This window comes from Eschscholzia californica, unplaced genomic scaffold, assembly GCF_041429995.1.
Source record: "Eschscholzia californica isolate CP2 unplaced genomic scaffold, dmEscCali1.0.p SCAF_3, whole genome shotgun sequence".
Taxonomy (NCBI): domain Eukaryota; kingdom Viridiplantae; phylum Streptophyta; class Magnoliopsida; order Ranunculales; family Papaveraceae; genus Eschscholzia; species Eschscholzia californica.
This window is the reverse complement of record NW_028238420.1, coordinates 62,709,108-62,731,708: the sequence shown is the minus strand read 5'-3', so window position 1 is coordinate 62,731,708 and position 22,601 is coordinate 62,709,108. Positions and strand designations below refer to the sequence as shown.

Here is a 22,601-nt window from a genome sequence, read left to right as displayed (position 1 = left end):
GAACCTAACCTGAAAGGAGCCGAGTTAAATTTGAGAGTGTATTTATATAGTAACATCTGCACGCTCTCTCCAGATACAAAGGATGTCTATTATAAGCACCGAATATTTTTGACGGAATATGCCTCTAGTGGCATATTTTCCGAGAATGTCAATTAATAAATCACGTGTTTTTAATAGGTGAATTCAAATCTTCATCACTAGACGATAACAGTCGACCATCAACAAATACCGATTGGCGTTCATTCAGAGCACGGCTAGTTGCTTCTGAACTTTCATCTAGATCCGGTACTGATCAATCGCCAAATCAGGTTGATCCTAGCCGTAGAAATGATCTTCATCCACATGTCAAGAGCCCAAGTGTTTGGGCCCACATCATTCACGAACCGGAAAAAGGATGCTTACTTGTAGCCACAAATAAATTCGACGGAAACCACACTTTCGAATCAACAGCGATCCTAATCCTATCAACAGATTCCACGGGTCCCACAGGAATCATTCTCAACAAACCATCTCAAAGGGAACCAAAATCAACGGTTCCAGATGCTGAGGACATCTTTTCTGGTAGGTCATTGTACTATGGAGGACCATTGGATGAAAAATTGGTATTAGTGGGTCCCAAGGGAGATGATACTGAAATGGTGATAAGAAAAAGTGGGTCATTGGAGCAAGTGATGGAAGGGGTGTATTTTGGAACTGAGAGGGGTGTAGAGTTTATAGGTGAGATGGTTAAGAGAAATGAAATTGGGGATGATGAATTTAGGGTTTTTGAAGGGTATTGTTGGTGGGAGAAAAATAAATTGAAGGAAGAAATAAGAGATGGATTTTGGAAAGTGATAGCTTGTAGCCCAAGTATCTTTACCAAAATGGACTAATCGTGTTAGTTATGATTAGACCAAAATGAACTAATCTGTGCTTCGGTTAGTTTGACAATGACTAATTTATTTATTTATCGTTGTAATTTTGATTTTTAAAGTTATATGTTTGCTTGTACATCTATTTTATATTGTAAGAAACTTAATGCACGCAATCAGTGGTCGATTTTTTTAAAGAGAAAAGTTATTTAGTTGTTGAAATCCATTCAATATACTATTATTTTTGCGGTGTTGGATAGACATGATGTTGACACCAAAGTATAACTTAGTATGCAAATTTTACTCATGTTTATGAGAAAGAATCCCTCAAAATTGGACATCTTACAAAAAACAATTACTTCAATCAATATCTCATTTAACCATTTTGAACTATTTAAAATTTTTAACGATATTATTTTACAAAATGTCTCTTAAATTATTTTAAAGATAATTGACCACAATCGAAGGCCTAAACATGTGGTAACTCTGATCTAAAACATCAACTAGCCGACATAATAGCAAATAACAAAAACAAATCAAATCGACTCTATCGAGTTGAGCAAGAAATGACTAGCAAGTGACCAATGTCCACCCCTAAAGGCAGAGACAAACCAACAAAGCACATAAAATCCAAATTTAATGGCTTGAATCACTCGGGTTAATTTCAATTTTCTGTCTTATTACCTCATAAATTGCGAGGAACTATTAAAATTATATTTCTTTTTGCCTCTCAATAGAACCAAAGATGATAGATAAGTCTTCTTTTCTAACAACCCCACTTGATTAAGGTTCTCATGAACACCACTTGCCAAGAATCAAACAAGATTTTAAGAAAATGATAGTCAAGATCCAACCATTTTCCTTTTTACTAATACAAAATCTAGCAAAAGATTTCTTAGTTTCTAGTTGGTAGAGAGATAAAACACCTGAGTAGACCTAACTAGGGCCCTCCAAAAAAAACACACATAAGAACCCACTAAAAAGAGAAAAATATAAACATTACTAGCTAGCTAGACCAACTTCTTTAGTGACTTCTTATATGGCCGACACGATAATTTCATCGTTCAATCTTATATTATTAGAAGAATGTACGTTATCAGATCTCAAAATTATGAAAATGAACGGTGAGATGGCCGCATATGTTATCGATGAAGTCAATGAAGAAGTCTAAGGTGAGGAAATCAAAAGCGAGTAGGTTGGTATCAAGTCATGTGAGTGTAAGAAAAAGGGAGACAACTTTAGGCATACTTTATGTGTTTGGAAACCAAATAGTCTAAGAGGGTGTTTGATTTTTGCACTTATTAAGTGATTTTCACTTATTAAGTGCGGACCGGCAATTTTAGGTCGTTTGTTTTTTCACTTAATAAGTGAAAATCACTTCTAAGTGGTGGCAAAGTAAGTGCAAAATAGTAAGCTTCAAGTTGGAGCTTATTATTCTGCACTTACAAAAGGACATTTCTATTCTTCTCCTAATATTGTAATTACCAATATAATTTTAACTAAGAAGAAAATCTTAAACAATTGATAAATACAAAATCTTTTTATGGCTTTCCCTATGACTCTTCTCTCTCTTCACTCATCATTCACCTAAGTTTTCCTCTTAAATTTTTTTTAACATCTCTTCTTTCACTAATCATGGAACACACAAACTCCATGATACAACTAAGTTCTTTCACCTTCATAATTCTTAATTATTTACGATTATTATTTTTGACATAACATTAGTAAACCGTAATTTTCTTTTACCTAAACTAACGAACTTATTAGGAATTAGTATAAAATGCTAATGTGTAAATACACCAAGGTTAAAACAGACAATTTTTCATTTTTATAACATTTAAAATTAATATAAAAAATTAAAATCAAGCACTTAGAACAGATGAAAAACAAACGCCATGGCACTTACATTTGATATCACTTACTAAGTGATTATCACTTAGTAAGTGGTAGCACTTGTAAGTGCTAAAAAATCAAACACCCTCTAAGAGTGCTCCAAGCCTCCACTTACTACCCCCTCTCTAATTGGTTAGACAATCGTCTCTCCCTCTATCTATATTGGGTTCTCTATCTACTTCTTTGTCACTATCCCTCACACTCATCCTCTATTTAAATATGAGATCAAGAGAGGGTCCTAAGGGAATGAATGAATGATAGTATAGAGTACAAGAAAAAGAGGGTTATAATAAGAAATGGATCATTCTGCAAGTACTGTTAAAGATGTTTCTCTTCAAGAGTTAAGAGATAGGCTTTCAGAGTTTGCTAGAGTAAGAGGATGGGAACAGTTTCATAGTCCAAGAAACCTTCTTTTAGCACTTGTAAGTCTATTTTCATCTAGGGTTTCTTCACTTCTCTCCATTGTTGTATATTATGTGTAAATTTTCGGGGTTCGGTTTTACTTTGTGCAGGTAGGTGAGGTTGGAGAACTGTCTGAGATATTCCAATGGAAAGGTGAGGTAGCTAAAGGACTTCCAAATTGGACTAATTCTGACAAGGAGCATTTGGAGGAAGAACTTTCAGATGTCTTACTTTATCTGATTCAACTTGCTGATGCTTGTGGACTTGATCTTGGCCAAGCTGCATTAACAAAAATTGTCAAGAACGCACGAAAATATCCTGTCGTGAATCAAACTGTTTCGTCTAACAACCATTAGGATCATGTCTTCTTTTTCTTTTTAGAGCTTTCTTGTGTGTTTGTGTGTGTTTGTGTGTGTTGGTAAGTGTGTTTGTCTAAGTATAGTAGTGATTAAAGAGAACTACCAATCTAGGTTTCAACTTATTGTGAGTTAGATCGCGAGACTGAGGGAGAATGTAGTTTTCGGTTACTAACTAGTACTAGTTATTCATGAATGTTACTAAGAATGTTTGCATTATTCTTTTGGCAGAACAGAAGTTTCTGTGATTATCTAAAAACTTAAAGAGTTCCGATCTTCTTGTCTAATTCAATCGTCTCCTCCGAGCACAAAGATGGGAGTTCTTTCAAAGTTCAAACCCTAATACAACTATGGAAAAGTATTAAGCAGAAACGATAATACCAACAACCTCTGTTTGTTTTCTAAAGGAACTATCGACGAGATTACATCAAATGGCATGAATAGAGCGATACACTGGCATGTACCAAAAACAACAATCTGAAACCCTAAAAGACCAACATATGAGTATATTGGTGTTTGAATAAATTTTATTATTTCGAGTTCATACGTTTTGAATTAGCCTTAGAAAGATCGACACGTTGTTGAAGTCACTATCATAAACAGGAAAGACAATAAACATGAGGAAACCTAAAAGCAATAAAGCATCATTAATACATCCAAGAAAAGATAAATCTTATCTATAATGTGACTGCAAAATATATATCATGTGTAGACAGAGTAGTGATAGTGTATCTGCTACTTCAAACCACTCAGGATATCAGTCCAAGAACATTATCATGATGGATAAGGATAAGCCTGTTTATTTAGTTCTATATTCAGATGGGATCTGCATCAAAGTTCCGCTTTATTTTTCTTACTTCCAGGAGATAACATAATAATAACAATAACGAAAAGAATGTGATTTCTGTTCTTTTGTGGATAAGGGGAAAAAAATGGGTGCCTAATAGTATTCACAAAACCCACTTGCCATGTGACCTTGTTCTTAATGTCAGTCCTTATCCTGTGTCCATTTTCTACCGACACCAGTCGATATATGTGGAAATTAGGAATATAGTTATACTAAAGGATTCTAGCTTATTGGCTCAAGTTTTTATATGAAATTCTCTCATCTTTGTTATAATTTTGCTTAAAGTTGTCCATCCGTGAATTGGTCTAAAAATGTAAGAATAGCAAACCCAACGTGGGCTTGCTCCTGCTATCTTGGAGGAGAGTGTGATTTCATTATACTTGTCCATGTATTTGCATTTGTTAGCAAGATTTGGTCGCTAAATAGATGATATAGGATTTTTTGCATATCTCCAAAGGAGTGATAAATGATATGAAAATATTGGATATTTTTGCCAAGCAACACAAGAAGGATCATTAAATATCAGCAACATATCGCCATAATAACATATAGTCAGAGTTAGCCAAAGCATAATATATTCCATGCGATAGTATTTCATTTGCTGACTCATGCACAAACTATCCATGGCATGACGTGATTGTAGTTATACGTATGCACCCGTTTATACATTTGAAAAGTGCTACTTATGGAAGCTGATAAACTCATTCTAACATTTTTACGTTCTTTAAAAATTGATTGAAAGAACAAATACATATTCTAAACAACGTATATACGATTCAATTTAACAAGTTACTTTATTTTTCAGTCACACGCAATCGTTAATAAACTTGCTAAGTCATGTGGACAGAATTATCGTAACTGTTTCAATAGCACTGGAAAATAAACGATATTCGGAGAAGCTGAAACCGACATACCCGGATTCAGGAACCTCGATCATTGGCCAAATCTAGATAACTCATTATTCACCAATGAGCAACCATCTACTCAGCAATAGTTGTTTCAAGGGGCAGAATGCTTTCAACTTCATTAACACTTGACTTCTTCTCTGCCACAATCTTCGACATACTAAACATCTAACATGCACCAAAATTAAGATACAATTATCAGAAATGTATAAATTTACATGTGAGTTGACATATCAACCAATATATTATCTTCTTGTGTATCAGAAATAGTATCTTATATACTAACCTTCTGAATGGTCTTCTTAAAGCAAGTTTTGTGTTCATCCATTGACGCATTAACAAACTCATCAATGTGATCCCTTATATCGGCTAACACACTGGCATCATCTGATTTCTTCTTTCGACAAGAAGTTGTGGCTGGGGCTGGGGGTACTGCTCCTGATTCAGGTTGACTTTTTTGAGAGTTCATTTCTCGTTAAATTGACCTGTAAGAGACCTTCGGTTGTTAATACAAACTCCTCCTCATGTCAGTTTCTAAATTACTAATACTTCTATGTCTTCCCTCGTCCCTTGATACTAAACTAGGATAAAACAAGTATATGCAATCATAAAAGTTGGACACAGACGGAAGTCGCATAACAAAACTGAAGACAAAAACGTAAGAGAAGAAAAATCGGATTTCAATTGGTTTTCTATTTTCTAAGTACTTTTTTTTTCCAAGACTTAATCATGATGACAAATGAATGAATTGTCTCATCTACTCTCTAATCTCCTCCTCCCTCTATTTCTTTCCCTCTCTTCTCTATTTCATTTCCTATTCCGGTCCTCTTCTTCATACCCTCTCTTTCATCCAATTTCTGCACTTACATCTCTTTCTTCTAATTTCTATACGATCTTCGTCCGTGCTACATCATCCAACCGTCCTTAAAGGATATGTCGTAACTCCCCAAGTCTTAGAAGTTCTCACATTGTTTTTGATTTTGGAAGCCAGGCCAAGTCCAAGCCCAACACATAATGGGTTTTGTTCTCGGCGAAGGCTCCACAAGCTCATCCAGAAGACCTCGACACAAATTAAGCTTGAGCACACACAAAACCTACAGACTCCAGCCTCAAGACGCTCTCCCAAGCAATCAGACTATTACCTATGTGTAGAAGAGAGAATAGGATGAAGAGGCGGACAGTGGTCAATCCTAAAAGGGAGGGATTGGTCGAGCAAATTAAATCCTAAAACGGGGTTTAGCTCGTCACGATCAATTCAACTTGTGTTGTTCTAAATTCCTTGATTACCAGTGGATTTAGTCTTTAAACCTAAATGATGCAAAACTAATCCCATTACTGTTTTGAGTTTAAATTTTAAAAAAGAAAACCTAAATTTAAGATCCAAAACAGTAAAAGCAATAAGACAAACTGACATCTATATCAAATAACAAAAACCAGCACAGAGTAAGCCCCAAAACTGAAGTAGAATTCATCATCAATAGGAACAAAAAAAATGCAGGACTATATTAAAGAACCAAACCATGATCTAACAAATTGACATACAGGAAAATTTTCAATCTTAAAGCTTTTCCACTAATTTCTTGAATTGACTATGTTATGTATGCCCTAAAATTGAATCCAAAAATCAAGCAACATAAATACAGAATTAGTTAGCCAAAAATAAACAATAAACAACCAGATGATTGAAAGAGATATAAATGAAGAAATCAAAGACTGGGGCTAGAGAGAGAACCTGAAGAGCGAGACGGGAGAGATTGAGATTTTTTTTTTTTTTGTTGAAAGGGGAGAGATTGAGACTTGAAGAGAAGGTTAGCTTGAGATTTTGAGAGAGACGACGATACATAAGGAGATATTCGTCATTTCAACATTTGTTTATGATTTTGGTGGAACTTTTTTGGTAGTTAAATTTTGGGCGGAAATATCTGGGCCCACAAGGAAGATTGAGAACTTGGACATTGTAGTCATGACTCTCATGAGTGGGAATCCGTCCCGATGGACAATCCGCATGCCAAAATTTCTCTATCTGGGGCTCCGTGGAGTGCCATCATTCGTCAGCACTTAGAGTAATCGAGTCAGTCTTGTCTAATCTAAATCCGATGCACATACAAGGTCGATTAGGTATCAGGCGGATCATGTAAGTGATATTTGGGTAATAAGAGTAAAAATCAACGAATAAACACTTAATAAGAATTTAATTTTGTTATGAAACACAACATAAGATCCCAAAGTACTTAGCTGGAGATATAAGATTGGATTTTAACTTTAGTATCGAGCAGAGCCGTGGCTAGGAATTTGAGGGCCCTGGGCGAAGTTTGATTATGGCCTTTGGTATAATAAAAAAAAAATTACAAGTAAAAATTGAACCACACGCCAATTAAAGACTTCTAATGAGCACGATTAACTTAAAATGATAAAACAAAATCTTTGTACAACGTATAGTTTAGAGTCTAAGCGATTTTTTTAATATGATATCTTTTGTATCATGATTTTCTCATAAGTATTTATGTATTGTTAGAATAAAAAAAAACACTTAGATCTCTTTTTCTTAAAAACACGCCTAAAGAAGAAAGATATGCACCCAAACAACAAAACAGTCTAAAGAAAAAGTGTGACGGAGCATAAATAAGAATTGATTTAGCAATAATTCTCTCAACCTCACAATTTTAAGGAAAAGAAAAAAATCGAGTGATGGGTTTCGAATCCGTGTCTCAACTGTGGAAATCCACTAACATGACCACTAGAGCTGATGGAGCTTCACATTAAAGAGTTTAGCGTTATTTATATATAATCTAAGTGCGACCTCCATAAGAAGTGGGCCTTTTAGGGGGTGGGGGCCCAGGGCGGACGCCCTGCCCGCCCGCCTCCAAACACGGCTCTGGTATCGAGTATCTGGTTCGTTTTGAAGGCCTAACTAGGATTGGGGTGAACACAATAATTATCGGTTTCTTATGTCTGACATCACAATTGGGGAAGAGAATGATTTGGACCACGAAAATTTTTGCATGAAAAATATTAGACAGATTTCACGCGAAAATGTTCATAGCCCCTATTACTAAATATCAGAAAAATGTTGGGTTGAAATATCATACCCGCTAAAACCATCCACTGATAAAACCCTTTTCGCCTACCCCTCCATTTTTAAACTCTGAGCTTGAGTAACCCACCTCTTCTCTCTCTCTGTCTCTCTCTAGGTCACAAAATCGGGCAATTAGATCTGAAAGGTACGTTTTTTTGTTGTTTATGATTTTCTGCGATTCACTTTGTTCTTACTTGCATATTTTGTGTTGAGGGTTTAAGGTAGCTAGGGTTTAAGATCTCATTATCAGCTATTTTGTGTTGGTTCTTATTTAGGGTTTTATCTGTGATGAAATAGTCAGTTGATTTATACCAACAAATATATGTCACTTACTACCTATCTTTATATGCCTGTTTGTTAAATTTTGAAATTAGGGTTCTAAAATTTGATTGATTTTGGAACCTTAATAGAGGTGAGCATGATGATTTGAAAGTTGAGGGAAATGAAATGGGTTTAAAAGTAAGGTGGATGAATTGTTCTTAATTTAGACCCCATGATCATAATTCATGAGTTGGAATATTTTGAAGCAATTCTATTTAGTGATAGAAAAATATTATTTAGTTGAGTTTGAAATCATAATTTCTTGCTAAACCCCATGGTTAGGGTTTGATATTTTAGGTGCCTGGAGAATTTTCTTTTGAGTACAACCCTAAAAATAAAAAAAATGGTACCTTAAACCCTCTCATAGCAGTGAATCTAAACTAAATGTCTAGAAATAGCGACGACTTAAGATCATTATTTTTGCATTTGTAAATTCAAAATCGCCCGATAATACCCGCACGTAACGAATAAAAATATGGGAAAGTGAAATTCTTTGTTATACAGTTGTATAACAAATGAGTACTGCTAGGAGGGTAACATTTTAGTAGATTTCGAGTTTGCACTAGTTGTCGCACCCGTGTATCAATAATCATCGTCTTAATTCATTTAGTCTATTTTTCAGAACTTGTTAGTTCTTACCCATTTAAGATTAGGTTAATATATTAACCAACTTTCATACCGCTCACTTATAGATCATTATACTAGCGACAATTTTCTTTTCATTCTCTTTTTCATGTGATGGCAACCTCACACCCAAGTGAAACACTGTTATCAAAATTCTTAATTCATGGTTTGAATGAAACAATCACCGTCAAATTTTCGAGCAATTTATGGAAATTTCCGTAGAACCATATGATTTTTGGCAAGAATGATAGACATATTCTCCTGAACTACATTAGTGTTATTATTTCCTTCATTTCTCTTTTCTGTCAGTTGTTTTGGAGTTTTGACAGTTCAAAAAATTGCAGATGGAAGCTAAATTTTTTCGGTTTCTGAAAATTGTTGGGGTTGGATTCAAGGCCAGAGCTGAATCAGAAGGCCGTCTTTTGTTCTTGAAATTGGGATACAGTCATGAAGTCGAACTGACCGTTCCACCAGCCGTTCGTGTGTTTTGTTTCAAACCAAATATAGTGTGCTGTACCGGGTTAGACAAACAACGGGTTCACCAATTTGCTGCTGCAGTTCGTAGTTGTAAGCCACCTGAAGTCTATAAAGGCAAAGGAATAATGTATACAGATGAAGTTATAAAGAAGAAACAAGGAAAGAAATCAAAATGATTGCTTCAAGCTGTAGTTTCAGATTCAATTTTTTGGTTTCTAGGACAAAGATACGAGGCCCAAGATGCACAAAACTCGTTTCTTCATTCGTGTAGCTTAGAAGAAGGATTTGAATCATTTCAGAAGTTTATCAGGTATTTATGTTATTCTTATTTTGATGAGCAAATAACAGAGTAACAGTAATGAATCATAATTTTGGAAGAATTCAATATTCTCTACCTTAGTAGCTTTTTGCTGCCATTTTGATCTACTTTTTTTTTTTTTTTTTTTGAACTTCCATTTTGATCTACTTGCTAACTAAAATTCTGGGTTCTTTTATATTATTAAATGGAGTTTGGAGGTATTTAAAACGAATCTGTTGTATAATTGTTGCATACACGCAGGAAATGATTATATTAGTCAAACGATTATTATTCTATTTGATTAGAGTCTAGTCGCTGGCGAAATTAAAAACTTTCAAAACCATTTTGTTTTTAATTGGGAGGCTATGATTTGTAACATACATTTAAAACTTTTAAAGAACTTTTTTTTTTTGTAAGAAAACTGCATTTAATTAATTCATTTACTTTGGAGATCTTTGCAACTAGATAAGATATGAGTTAATTCCTATATGGCCCCCTACTTTGTGACCAGCTTCCTTTATGGCCCCCTTTTTTTTCGTAAATTCAAATATGACCCCCTATTTTCAAGTAAATGTCATTACTACCCTTCTTAATTTTAAATTTAAAACATTTAAAAAACATTATTTCCACCTCACCCATTATTTAAATGGATGGCATGCTCTAGAGGGGTGAGTTGTAGAGAGAGATGAGGTGGAGAGAGAGAGAGGGGTGAGGTGGAAATAATGTTTTTTAAATGTTTTAAATTTAAAATTAAGAAGGGTAGTAATGACATTTACTTGAAAATAGGGGGTCAGATTTGAATTTACGAAAAAAAGGGAGCCATAAAGGAAGCTGGTCACAAAGTAGGGGGCCATATAAGAATTAACTCATAAGATATCAGATTGGCACCAATACTTAGAAGTAGTATGTCTCCTAGACCATTTAGCCAACTTGTATGATTCTTTGTTTTTTTTGAGACAATCGTAAACATCGTATTATTTATAAAACCGGGAGTTTACAGATGGAAAAGCAAAGTTACAACAAAGGAGCTAGAAATCGTGAAGTGCAACATAAAATTAATTCTCCTAAGTATAACTCTCATGGCTATTTGATAAGCCGTCTGCCGAACTGTCTTAAATCTAACAGCGGTCCAGCCATTCATGAAAGGAAGAAGAGTAGCAACCGAATCCCACACATAAGTGTGTAGTAGAGTCAGAGTCCGTTGCAGCTCATTCGAAATCAAGTGTAAGGTCTCAGGAAACCAGTGTCACTCCATAAAACTTTCAAGCAAACATGATTCTTTGTTAGAAGATCTATTTACATAATTAAAAGTACAAAATACAAAAGAAGAACACAATGATTTGATATTCTTCAACATATAAATAGATGTACAGTGTGCTTGGGAACGATGAGCTAGGATATTCATTGAGTCGCCAAAAAAAAACACCTTCTTTACGTTTTCAGCAATAGCCCATTTGACCTGCTTCTCTGACAGCCATTGCCTCGTCTTCGTCTACAGATCTGCATTTTGTGCTTGATGCTCTGGATTCTGGAGGCAACACAACTTTGTGTGTGTGTTTAAGCAACAAATGCATACCCAGCTAGTTCAGTTATCGATTTGAAAGATATTTTAAATAAAATTAATACAGACATGAAATTCATTTCTCTTTGATACTCCTATAACTTTTTCAATAAAAATATGGTCATTTGCTTCTATTTATTATTCAAATTAGAACGAAGCAAGTTACTTTTTGAAATCTAAAAGTGACAAGATTATCATCGATATCTATCATCCACATGTTAGATAATATCACTGATCAGTTATTCCGTTATTTTTTATTTTGTTTTTGTTGGAAAAATATCTCTACTCATAAAATTCACCTTCTGTCTCAAAAAAATTCAGAAGTTTTAGGATTTTTCTTCTTCCTCTTCTTTTTCATGCAGATCGATTATGTCCTCAACATTCGTCATCGGCGTCATCTTCTTCTCCTTTGGTTCAACCTTCTTATATTCTTCATTTTTTTTTCATCTCATCATCTTCATCTATTTATATTCCCGTATCATTTGACAACATATGCTCGTATTAAAATACACTATGAATTGAACAAGTCTTATAATTCTCATATTGAAATACATTTTAGGCTTTAAAGACTATATAAACCCTTAAGGTCATTCTTGAGCATCAAAATTCATCTGTACTTTTTTTTTTTGTTGAAAGAAATTCATCTGTACTTACTTTTAGGTTATCTGATATGATTGATACTCTACTGATACATGTCGATAAATGATAGACTTCTATTTATACATGAATTCAAAATAATTATTAGAAATTCATGATACTGTGTTGGTAGTAGTGGAGTAGATACCAAAATATTATTTAAGGTGGGTATATCATAAGTTTTTTTTGATGAAAGGGTATATCATAAGTTATATTGTAAAATTTATAGAAACAGTACTAACCTTGTATATTTCATCAAAAAAAAAAAAAAAACTAAATACTGTACCAATGCGGATTTAGGGGATTAAAAGGTATGTGTGATTGATGCAACTCGTGATCTGACCACGTTAATGTAATTATTCTTGTCTTCTCATCTCTCTATTTAATGTTTTGTTAAATAACTAGTACAAATTTAGGTTCTATAGATGCCCCACTTTGTTGCTGTAAGCACCTCCTCTACCCGTGAATCTTCACCAATTTGGCCCGTAGGAAGGTGTCAAAAGCATTAAAATGGAGCTTCCTTTGAACTCCCAAAATGTATTGGTAGTTGTATTGGTAGTTGAATATTGTAGTTGCCCAAAATGGGGCAAGTGTATCATGACATAAAATGTTCACATATGTGTTTTCAAAGTGAGTAATATTATACATTCGTGAGAATAGGCTTATTAATTATTGACTTTAAACGGTGTTGGATCACTCTAACTGTCATAAAAACTACTCCAAAGATCATTTATATGTAATTTTAATTACACTATATCAAATAAATGACAGGTATTCACTCTCATACTGAATAATTATTTTGTCAAATTTTTAAAATAGGTGCATTACAATTGAGATATGAACCTTACTGCACAGATAGTTGTAATGACATTGATTATGGAGACAAATATATGTAGACATTTCTTCTAGACATTTTATTGTCACTCGGTTTACATATGTATATACATGTCCACAAATGTGTTATCCTATAGTCTAAAGAAATGCTTTATCTCTTGCCTAGCTAGTTCAAAATAGTTTATGGCACCTAAACAAGGTTATATTCTACCCAAATTCTTCCTCCCTAAAAGTCTAAAGCAACAAATGTACTAAAGCACACAAAAATGTGAGATCCAAAATGATAAAAAACTTCTGTAAATTTGGAAACATTGCTTTTATATTATTTGTCAAACTTAACAGAATGAACTCCACAATTAATACTTTGCAATTTGTTCTCCAATTTGTTAAGAATCTACATTCCCTACAACAGGTAAAATTCTTGGTATATCTAGGAAATTCTCACTGAAGTTCATGTAGGAAAGTAAAAGAGAAAGATAAACATACAACATCAGAAAAAATGTTGATAAGGCATTACTCTCAAGAGTAGATTCACCTTTCTTGATTGATCTTTAGGCGCGGCTAGACTTTTATGTAGTCTATACTTCAAGAAGAGACTGTTTAAGAATTGTAAGTGTGAACTCAATCTCGAATATAATGCTCAAACTCGAATATAATCCTCCACTAAACTGCCTCATTGTCCTCGGATAGAGAAACATATAGACGGAAAGGAATTTTTATAGTATTTAGTTTGAATATCTAGCTCTAGTTTTTGTTAGATTAAAAAATCCCTTAATGTCCTGAGTCCTCATTACACTCCTATAGGAGGGTGTATTTGCCCTACTTGTCTTAAATTTGGTGTACCAGGAGTTGGTATTCCACTTCCCACTCAACCTAATCCAGAGTAAAATAAACTAGTCCCAAAATCCGATCCAAGATCCACAGTTGACCCCACCCAAACGGGACATGTTCCATGAAAAAACAATTTCAAGTAACACAGTGTAAATAGCCTATATCATTAAGGGTATTATTGAGATTAAAACATGTTTGAGATAGCAACCTATCTATTGACACTCGACAGTAATGTGGGACCAACTTTTTGAGCTGTTTTAAGAAAGATTAAAGAGGAAAGGAATTGAGGGGAGATTTTACAGGGGCCCCTCATTTTTGTTAAAAGGCCTCCCCTTAGTGATAATTTAGCAAGTAAAATGGTTTATGGGGAGGCCTTTTAACAAAATTGGGGAGGCCTTTTAACAAAATTGGGGAGGCCTTATAAAATTTCCCTTGAGATAATATATTAAGGGGTTATTCCATTTTGGCCACCAACTAGTCATTTTAGCTTCGATTAGTCAGTATTCGATGATTTCCGTTTAGTCCTTTAGGAAAAAAAATTCTTCTGCAAATTCCAGATCGAATTAGTTTGAGAAAAAAACTTAACAACATCGATTCAGTTCAAAAAATGAGTCATCAACAGATTAACTATTGACGTAGTTGACTGAAATATGCCTACCGTTGTAGAGCACATACACTTAGCTCATCTATTTTTCTAGGCCGACCGTATTAATCATCTGCTTGTTGTCGATCTATATTTTTCAAATCAGTATATCCGAACCTAAAATTTGATGTCTTTAATACAAAAGAAAAATCTTGTAACGACGCTTCGAATCCTCTTGCCCACATACGACAACTACAAAGTTATGATGACTCGTGAATTAATGTAAGTGTAAATTTGTGTTTTCAAAACTGATTAAATATCAGAAAAATCAGACTAAAATCAAGTCGGAATCTGATGCGGGCGATCAAATCTAACCCATTTTCTTTCTCTGGAGAGATTGAGCAAAACCATTGTCTGGTTTGAATTTGAGCCAGATTTTTCTGTCATCCTAACATTTCTCTTGTTTTATAAGTTAGGACAAAAGTCTAAAGTAATAAAGACAAAAGAGATTTTGATTTTGTTAATGTAAGAGATTCTTTAAAAGAAATTAGAGTAAATTGTAAAATGTAGTAATGTTTTGAGAGAGAGATTATGGGTTTTGTTGTTGTAGGAGGAAAACAAAATCTATTCTCTTTATTTTGTGATTTTGTTGTGTGGGGGGATCTTTATTACTCCTATTTGTGAAGAGTGGGGGGTTCTTAAATTTCTGCACCAAAAAGCAAGGAAGGTGGAGAGAATCTAGAAATACTCTTTTTCTTTCTTTCACTCTTTTATCCCTCACACTTTCTCTCTCTCCTTTCCTCTCTTCTCACTCCTCAAAACCCACAAAATCAATTCTTATTAATTAAATACAAAGTGTAATCAGATCGAAGAAGAGAAAGAAGAAAACAGAGAATAAAAAGAGACCGGATGTTGACAAATTTTATGTCACTGTTCTTGTGAAGAAGATTTCTTATCTGGGATTTCTCTCTCTCGCTATCTATCTCAGACTCTGGCCCATTAGATCCAAATCTTCATTCTGCATGAGATTAAGATCTAACCACTAAAAGAGGTTTTATACAAGGATACCCACTTGTTTATTTTCACTCTTTGAGATCATTTGATTGGTTTTGTGGAATTTCTGGTTTTTTTTTTATATGCTGGTACTGTGGGTTGATTGATGTCTGTGAATTTTCATGGAGAGAGTTGGGTTTTTCTTTGGAGTTTGTTGGGTTGTTGTTATTCAAGATTTTGTTGAATCCATGGTAGATTTTGAAGATGGGGGTGAAAGAAAAGATGTGGGTTTGAGGTAAAATTTCCTTATTATTATTTTATTCAGTTATCTTCCTTTTTAGATTCTTCTGTTTGGTATTTGGGGTTTGATGGAATTTTGTGTCTTTTGATTTGATCTCTCTCTCTCTCTCTCTCTCTCTCTCTCTCTCTTTCTCTCTCTATCATAATTGGTTCTTAGTTCTGCTTTCCCCTTTATTACATATTTTGCTTGTTTGTGGGAATTTGGGTGCTTGAGTTTCATAGGTTTGTTTTCCTTTTCTACATTTCTATTTCTTATGATTCTAACTCAAAATTTAGTCTTAATTATGTCTAATTTGTATATCCTCTTTCTTATATACTTAGCATCTAACATAAAAAATAAGCATTATTTCCATAGTGATGAACTCGTGAGATTTTTCATTGATTTGGGTCTCTATCTTTCTTTCTCCCTCTCTATAGAATTGAAATGTTTCTAAGATTCATAGTTAGAAGTTTATTAAATTGATTCCATTGCCTTGTATAGATGTTTCTCTATGATGATGGGTACTCATAGTTGAAACTTGAAATGTTTTCTACTCATCAACTAGGCCAAAGTTTAGAAAGTTTTCGCGTATCCATCAAACCCAAAAGGAAAAAGAGAAGAAAAAAGCTTCTACTGGCCTTTGTGTCACCATCTTTAACTTTAATGAGTTTTTGTCTTAGTCAATAAGCTACGAGGATTTCAATTTTCTTAGAGGCATGTATATGTGTTGTTCACTAAGGATCCGAAACTCTTTGCTTTCCAATTGCTACACGTATGCTGTAAAAGGTAATCCAATATGGTGGATGAGTATTGCATACCGTTGGTCCATTTTTTGCGTTTCATTTGGTTCTATAACTTCCACAAGATCATGGTTCTAGAAGAGGTTGAATGAATACAGTTACATTGAAAGACTTTTTGGAGAACAATTATGTCAAGGTGGAGTGGTGGAAGTCAGTATTATCATCAACATATCTCTGGTTATGCTATTGGAAACAGTACTTAGATTACAAAGATATATAGAATGGATATATGATAGAGATCTGAAAATGCAGCAAGAATAGTATAGTTACCTTTAATTAGGATACTTCTAGGAAGATATAAAGAATGGATATATCATATATGTGAGAATGCAATAATGTGCTTGTTCAAGACCTAAGGGAAGACCAAACCAAAGCTCGATCCTTCGAGAAGAAAGAAATGCAACAGGATTTTGCAGCTCTGAACGGACTGGATTTAGTTGTGTTGAATGTTAATCTGGTTTACACTCACGAAATACCATCCGGATTTCATCGAGTCTTGACGTGAAGTACTTGGATATGTAAAATAACCAATGCCAGGGCCTCCATTCTAAGTCTGCTATTGTGATAGAATTATAGAATTATGGTTTATAGTGTGGGTAACCTAGCCTCACTTTTATCCTCGAATTTCCAGTGCTTGTTGGAACAAAACACAGTTTCTGCTGTAGCTATTACTCTTTCTGAAATAGGAAAAAAACTGTTTTTCTATTCCGTGCCTTCTTGGTCTTTCTTCTACATGTCAAAATATCAATAGGCCTTCCTGCTCCTGTATATAAAAATCTGCCCTTCCATTTGTTCTTTACTGAAAGTTTGTATTCACTGACTTCGACGTTGTTCCTAATAAGTCGATACATATATAATATTGTTTTAGTTATCAGTTCAGTACTAAACTATTTTTCATTTCTCCATGTTTCTGACTCGGTTGTATCGTCACTATTGGCAGGAATGGGTACAAAAGTGCAGTGTGAAAGCTACTATCAAGGATATTCCTCCATGAGGGATCTTAATGAGGAGGCTAGTAGTAGCTGCTCCCTTTATCAGGAAGATAAAACCTCGAATTATCATCACCATTACAATAGTTACTTACCAAGGCCTACTACAGATGGATATTCAATTTATGATAAGCTGAGGCAGACGATGCTTCAGCAGGAAGAAACTTTTAGGAGACAAGTAAGTATACCCCACTTCCGAAATAAATTATGAATGTTCAAAAATGAGTTAAGTATAGTCTTCTGGGTTAACATCATATCTAATTACCGTGATATAAGACTTAATTTTACCTCATTGTGCAAATTTTCCAGCTCTATGATCTTCACCTTGTGTACAGAAGACACGTGGAGTGGATGGATGAGGTTAAAAGGAAAGAACGAGGCAAATATATAGTAACTATTGAGGCATCACGATCAAGTCCACTGTCGTCTCAAATGCATACCGAAGATGCTCAAAAGACATGGCTATTTCCTACCCTACCCTCAGTTGACTCTGGTAGTACTAGACTGTCTGCTTCTGTGACTGACAACTTGAAATCCAGTTTGGCTTTTGTAAAAGCTAGTGAAATGCAAACAAGTCCTATTTCGGTGCAAAATGAGAGAACTTTTTTGTCGGAATTCAAACAGAAGAAACTCGCGAGAAACTTTGATCTTCAGCTTCCAGCGGATGAGTATATTGATAGTGACGAAGGAGAACCAATCGAAAAAGAAGAGGATACCGTTGTGTCCGGGGTAACAGATTATACTCTTAAAAAGAAATGTGGGCGTGCATCTGAAAGTGATCTAAAGCTCTCTCTTGTCCGTGACGCGAAACCTAGTTTTGAAGGAGATGCTTCAACTTCCGAAACATTTTTAAGGAACAGACACCACTTGGCGGACTTGAATGAACCCATACAGGTGGAGGAAGCCACAACTCCAGTCCCTGGAATTTTTTCAGGGCAGGATCTGCACAAAAAACAAATCTCTACTTTTCTAGGTCTGCCAATGGAATTTTTTCAGAACACCCAGAAAGACAAGTTCACTGGACCTTATCTAAACACTACACATTTGGAGAATGGAGAGAAGAGAGGAGATCGGCTGTCTTCTCACTTCGATGCAGGTAAATTTCCCTCAAGTTGCATACTATTGAAATGGTTAAATTTAGATTCATTTAGTCTTCCATTAAACTTAGGTAAATGAAACAACAAATGAACTGCCGAAGAAAAGTTCGGATAAGCAACCATATCCTGTAGTGTATGGTTAGTCTGGCTCAATGCGTCGGGTGCTCATTTCGTGATCCATTTAGCTTCTGTATTTCCTTCCCGGGGTTGAGATGTTGACGTCTTCCCCCGTTTAGGCAACGCGATTCGATTTTGTCTGCATCTAAATATTTTTTGTTTTAAACTGGAGTTCTATAATAGTCATTTACAAGAAAATAACCATTATCCAGAATTTATAGATGAGAATTGAATGTTGAAGAAGTTGAGGAAATGATTTCAAATGTTATGATTCTTGTATGATTTTCAGATTGTGAATATATAATGATAAGGACTCAATTTATTTCAACCCCCTAAATTATGACATCGATAGTTCTGTGAGGAGTTCTTTGAAGTTCGTTTGTTAGTTGGACTCCTTTTATCTATCAAGGCATATAACATCGATAAGAAATGTCTAAATATGACATTTTGCTATTTAATCAGTAAATTCATTCCTTTGGTACTCTTACGGTGGAAAGTTCACGTGGATATTGTCTTTGCAGGTCAATCTAGTACCAACTTGAATTATTCTCCTCAAGGTTCACAGAAGATATGGACACCATCGGCATCAATGCAAGCTGAGTTCAGGAAAGTTGACCCGTCAGCAGAATATAATTCAACTCACACTAAGAGAAAGTTATGGAGTGGTAATGCAATTAGTAGCACCGAAATATTCGAAAGGAGTCAAAGTCTATCGAAATGCAACTATTCAGACCAAGTCGGTTCTCCCGTTAAACCCAGTCCATATCCTGTCTTCCCTCAGTTTGACGTTAATAACTCTGGGTACCGATCACTTCCTTCTTGGATGACCAAGAGCAACTTTAGCCAGAAACAAGCAGTTCAAGTCACAGAAACTTCTGCTCAGTACAGATCAGCGATTCAAAGCCCTCGGTTTGTTGCAGATAAGCGGCATCTTAATTGCGATGGGAAATTAGAAACAACTATCAGAAATGAGGCAACCTACCAAAACGGCTTCTATCACTGCTCACAATCACACCCTAATGCATCACAGGCTCAGTTTCCTTGTACGAGTTTTGATATTCTGTGCAATGGTGCAAGTGTTTCAGCTTCAGAGCGTTTTGTGAATCAATTTTCTAGGAGGGACGTGAAATCGGCGATGGATATGAACTTGAATCTAGCCCATCAGAACGTGGCTCCACAAGAAGTTGTGATTATAGACGGGGAAGAGGAGGACGAAGACCAATCTGGAGAATTACTTTCGCTAAGAGCAGATTGTAACAATGGACCTCCCAAAGCAAATGGGTTTTCAAATAAAGGGGGATTAAGTTTCTTAAAGGCTTATTCTCACGTACTTCCCCATAAAACTAGAACTGAAGAGGTTCCTGTTTCAGGTTATACTCCGGCATATTCCCTGGTTAATGATCCAGAGAAGATTGAAGTTGGTGAGTGTTCAAGTAGTAAAAAGATTCTTGGGTTTCCTATTTTTAACAAACCATTTTCCGAAGATCCATCTTTTGTTACCTTTTCCAAGCGACTTCGTGATCCATCCGAATATCAAGGGTGCCAGAGCAATGTGAAAAAACAGGTAATTGATATTAATGTGTCTCAAGATCCTGAAATACCTGAATCAGGGAAAGAGCAAAGCAAAGATGATTTGATTACAGAGAAGGCACATGATAAAGACATCTTAGTTTCTCGAAAGTACATTAATTTGAATTCGCCTGTGGAAATCGTGGATGAGGAAGAAGATCCATTGGTAACCAATTGCCTTCCAAGAACTAGAAAGATTGATAGTGAGATAGATCTGGAAGTACCCGCACTCGAAGAAAGTGTTTCTTCAGCATTAGAATCTACAGGGGACAAAGTTAGACCTGTCCATTTCTCAACTACCCAAACACAGGAAACACTAGATGAACTAAGTAGATTTGCAGCAGAATCTATTGTTTTAATGTCATTTCCCATTGTTTGTGATCAGTCGGGTATTGTTAGTTCTCTGTCCTCAGAAGAATCTCGGTCGGACCCGCTCCATTGGTTTGCCGAGGTAGCTTTGTCAGACAAAATTAACCTTGACAATGAGGGGCCATTTGTCTTAAAGGGAAAGGACCATGGTCAAAATCAGGAAACTCCCGCAAACGAGATGGATTATTTCGAGTCCATGACATTGAAGTTAATTGAGACCAAGGAGGATGAGTACTTAAGCAGTAAGTCATTATGGAGGTCTGAAGATCAAAATGAGGGAGAAAAATGTGCATCTTTATCACTAACTCAACGTCGAAAAGGCCAAGCAAAGAGAGGTAGGCAGAGAAAAGATTTTCAAAGGGATATCCTCCCAGGTCTTGCTTCTTTATCCAGGTACGAAGTGGCAGAGGATCTCCAAACAATTGGCGGGCTAATCCGAGCTACGGGCTGTTCATGGCAGGCTCGGGCGACAAGAAGGAATTCGGCTAGAAATGGCTGTGCAAGGGGGAACAAGCTATCAGATGTCGTATCTCCCATTCTCACGACAATGCCAAATTTACCCTCTAAAGTGCAACCTAATAATAACGTACAAGGATTCAACGATAGAAGCCTCAAAGGGTGGGGAAATACAACTAGAAGACCACGCCGTCAGAGATTTCCCGCGGGTAAAGCTCCCATCCCTTTAACTCTAATATAGAAAAGTCATAAATCGGATTATGATTCAAGAATTTATATAGAGATACAATTGGTAGGTTGTGAGCAATTAGGATAATTGCCTTTGTACATGTTTTTCTTAGCCAAAGTTGAAGAGTTTTTCTTTGATTACGCTGTTTCCATTTTCGCAGCTTGTTTAGTTCACAAATAATTTTGCTATATTTCTTGTATGAAGATTTGATTGTACTTTCAGTAAGTTGTTCGACATTTCAAATAGAACTTTATCGTTTAATTTGAATATATATATATATATTATTATTAAATTTTCTTCTCGTACTAGTTTTGAGTTAGAATAAGGACGATGAGACAAAAGATATAAGATGAATATAAAAGCAGAGTACGTCAGATGTAGAGAAAAGATAAGCCTTATCCGACCCTCATAGGGGCTAATGTATTTTCTCTAGGCAACCCAATTTTGAACCCTTTTCTTTTTTCGGTGAAAACCTTGAAATATCGTGGCGGTACTCTGATATATTCTTCCACTCAATATATTCTTTGAAAGCAATTGTTTACGGAAAAAGTACACTTTCAATCTTCTTCTTTTTTCAAGAATTAAATAACTTTTATTAGTAGAAAACTTAACTCTAACTTCACTAGTAGGACCTTACTTTCAAGTGCTCTCCACATGTTAATGTTGCTAAATTTGTGTGCTAAAAGGAATATCTCAAAAAACTAATAGTCCATAAAGAAACAAAGCATAGGTGACAGAGAGAATATGGCTCTTTCATAAGAAAGAGAAAATGGCTATATAGTGCAAATTAAAAGAGAAACTCCCTAAAGGCTTGGGGATGAGTTTGAGCAAGTGATGTTCCTTCACAATTGTCCATTATTTTACCCTAAAAAGTCAATTAATTAGCCAAAAAAAACTCTCATTAAAGAAAGTAAGGTACCCAATACAAGAAAAATTGAGTTGTAGATAAAAGAAAAGTACAATGATCTCAATAAGGATTATGTGACCTAAAAGAAAGCACACTTTTTCAATATCGTAGTTTTGCCCCTTCCCATTTTTCTGGTTTCTTTTTTTTTTTTTTTTTGGATTTCGACTACGATCTACGTATGTCGTTACATTTGGCATTGATACATCAAAGATGTGATACGCTCAATAACTGCCCACTCAAACTGAAACAAGACCGGGTCTATAGCCCAACATGACAATGGCCTAAAGCCCAACTACATTA

General features: G+C 35.2%; 4 protein-coding genes across 5 annotated transcripts; 3 read left to right on the top strand and 1 right to left on the bottom strand.

The window, feature by feature from the left end:
* Positions 1–2,922: 2,922 nt before the first annotated feature.
* Positions 2,923–3,721, top strand: LOC147553041 (uncharacterized). The gene is made up of 2 exons (XM_086671174.1): positions 2,923–3,166; positions 3,257–3,721. The coding sequence occupies exons 1-2, from the start codon at positions 3,041–3,043 to the stop codon at positions 3,500–3,502; spliced, it is 372 nt and encodes a 123-aa protein (XP_086527300.1). The 5' UTR covers positions 2,923–3,040; the 3' UTR covers positions 3,503–3,721.
* A 1,332-nt stretch (positions 3,722–5,053) lies between these two features.
* Positions 5,054–7,092, bottom strand: LOC147553040 (uncharacterized). Of its 2 annotated transcripts, none has more exons than XM_086671175.1 (3): positions 6,987–7,092; positions 5,541–5,739; positions 5,054–5,422 (listed from the first exon to the last, which is right to left on the bottom strand). In XM_086671175.1, exons 2-3 carry the CDS (start codon positions 5,721–5,723, stop codon positions 5,330–5,332), a joined length of 276 nt encoding a protein of 91 aa, XP_086527301.1. In that variant the 5' UTR covers positions 5,724–5,739; positions 6,987–7,092; the 3' UTR covers positions 5,054–5,329. The 2 variants fall into 2 exon arrangements, with proteins under 2 accessions (XP_086527301.1, XP_086527302.1); XM_086671176.1 differs by lacking the exon at positions 6,987–7,092 and adding an exon at positions 6,797–6,918.
* Positions 7,093–8,403: 1,311 nt separating this feature from the next.
* LOC147553039 (large ribosomal subunit protein uL6m-like) lies at positions 8,404–10,168 on the top strand. The gene is made up of 2 exons (XM_086672546.1): positions 8,404–8,475; positions 9,620–10,168. The coding sequence occupies exon 2, from the start codon at positions 9,620–9,622 to the stop codon at positions 9,926–9,928; it is 309 nt and encodes a 102-aa protein (XP_086528672.1). The 5' UTR covers positions 8,404–8,475; the 3' UTR covers positions 9,929–10,168.
* A 4,801-nt stretch (positions 10,169–14,969) lies between these two features.
* Positions 14,970–21,637, top strand: LOC147553038 (uncharacterized). Its single transcript, XM_086666577.1, has 4 exons — positions 14,970–15,783; positions 17,509–17,735; positions 17,867–18,653; positions 19,293–21,637. Exons 2-4 carry the CDS (start codon positions 17,511–17,513, stop codon positions 21,404–21,406), a joined length of 3,126 nt encoding a protein of 1,041 aa, XP_086522703.1. The 5' UTR covers positions 14,970–15,783; positions 17,509–17,510; the 3' UTR covers positions 21,407–21,637.
* Positions 21,638–22,601: the final 964 nt, after the last annotated feature.

Bases quoted from the DNA above. Each gene is read 5' to 3' on its own strand.
- LOC147553041 (XM_086671174.1), top strand. From the start codon at position 3,041: ATGGATCATTCTGCAAGTACTGTTAAAGATGTTTCTCTTCAAGAGTTA. The intron at 3,167-3,256 runs GTAAGTCTATTT...TACTTTGTGCAG, and splicing joins GAAACCTTCTTTTAGCACTT to GTAGGTGAGGTTGGAGAACT.
- LOC147553040 (XM_086671175.1), bottom strand. From the start codon at position 5,723: ATGAACTCTCAAAAAAGTCAACCTGAATCAGGAGCAGTACCCCCAGCC. The intron at 5,423-5,540 runs GTTAGTATATAA...GGTGCATGTTAG, and splicing joins TTAAGAAGACCATTCAGAAG to ATGTTTAGTATGTCGAAGAT.
- LOC147553039 (XM_086672546.1), top strand. From the start codon at position 9,620: ATGGAAGCTAAATTTTTTCGGTTTCTGAAAATTGTTGGGGTTGGATTC.
- LOC147553038 (XM_086666577.1), top strand. From the start codon at position 17,511: ATGGGTACAAAAGTGCAGTGTGAAAGCTACTATCAAGGATATTCCTCC. The intron at 17,736-17,866 runs GTAAGTATACCC...CAAATTTTCCAG, and splicing joins AAGAAACTTTTAGGAGACAA to CTCTATGATCTTCACCTTGT. The intron at 18,654-19,292 runs GTAAATTTCCCT...TTGTCTTTGCAG, and splicing joins GTCTTCTCACTTCGATGCAG to GTCAATCTAGTACCAACTTG.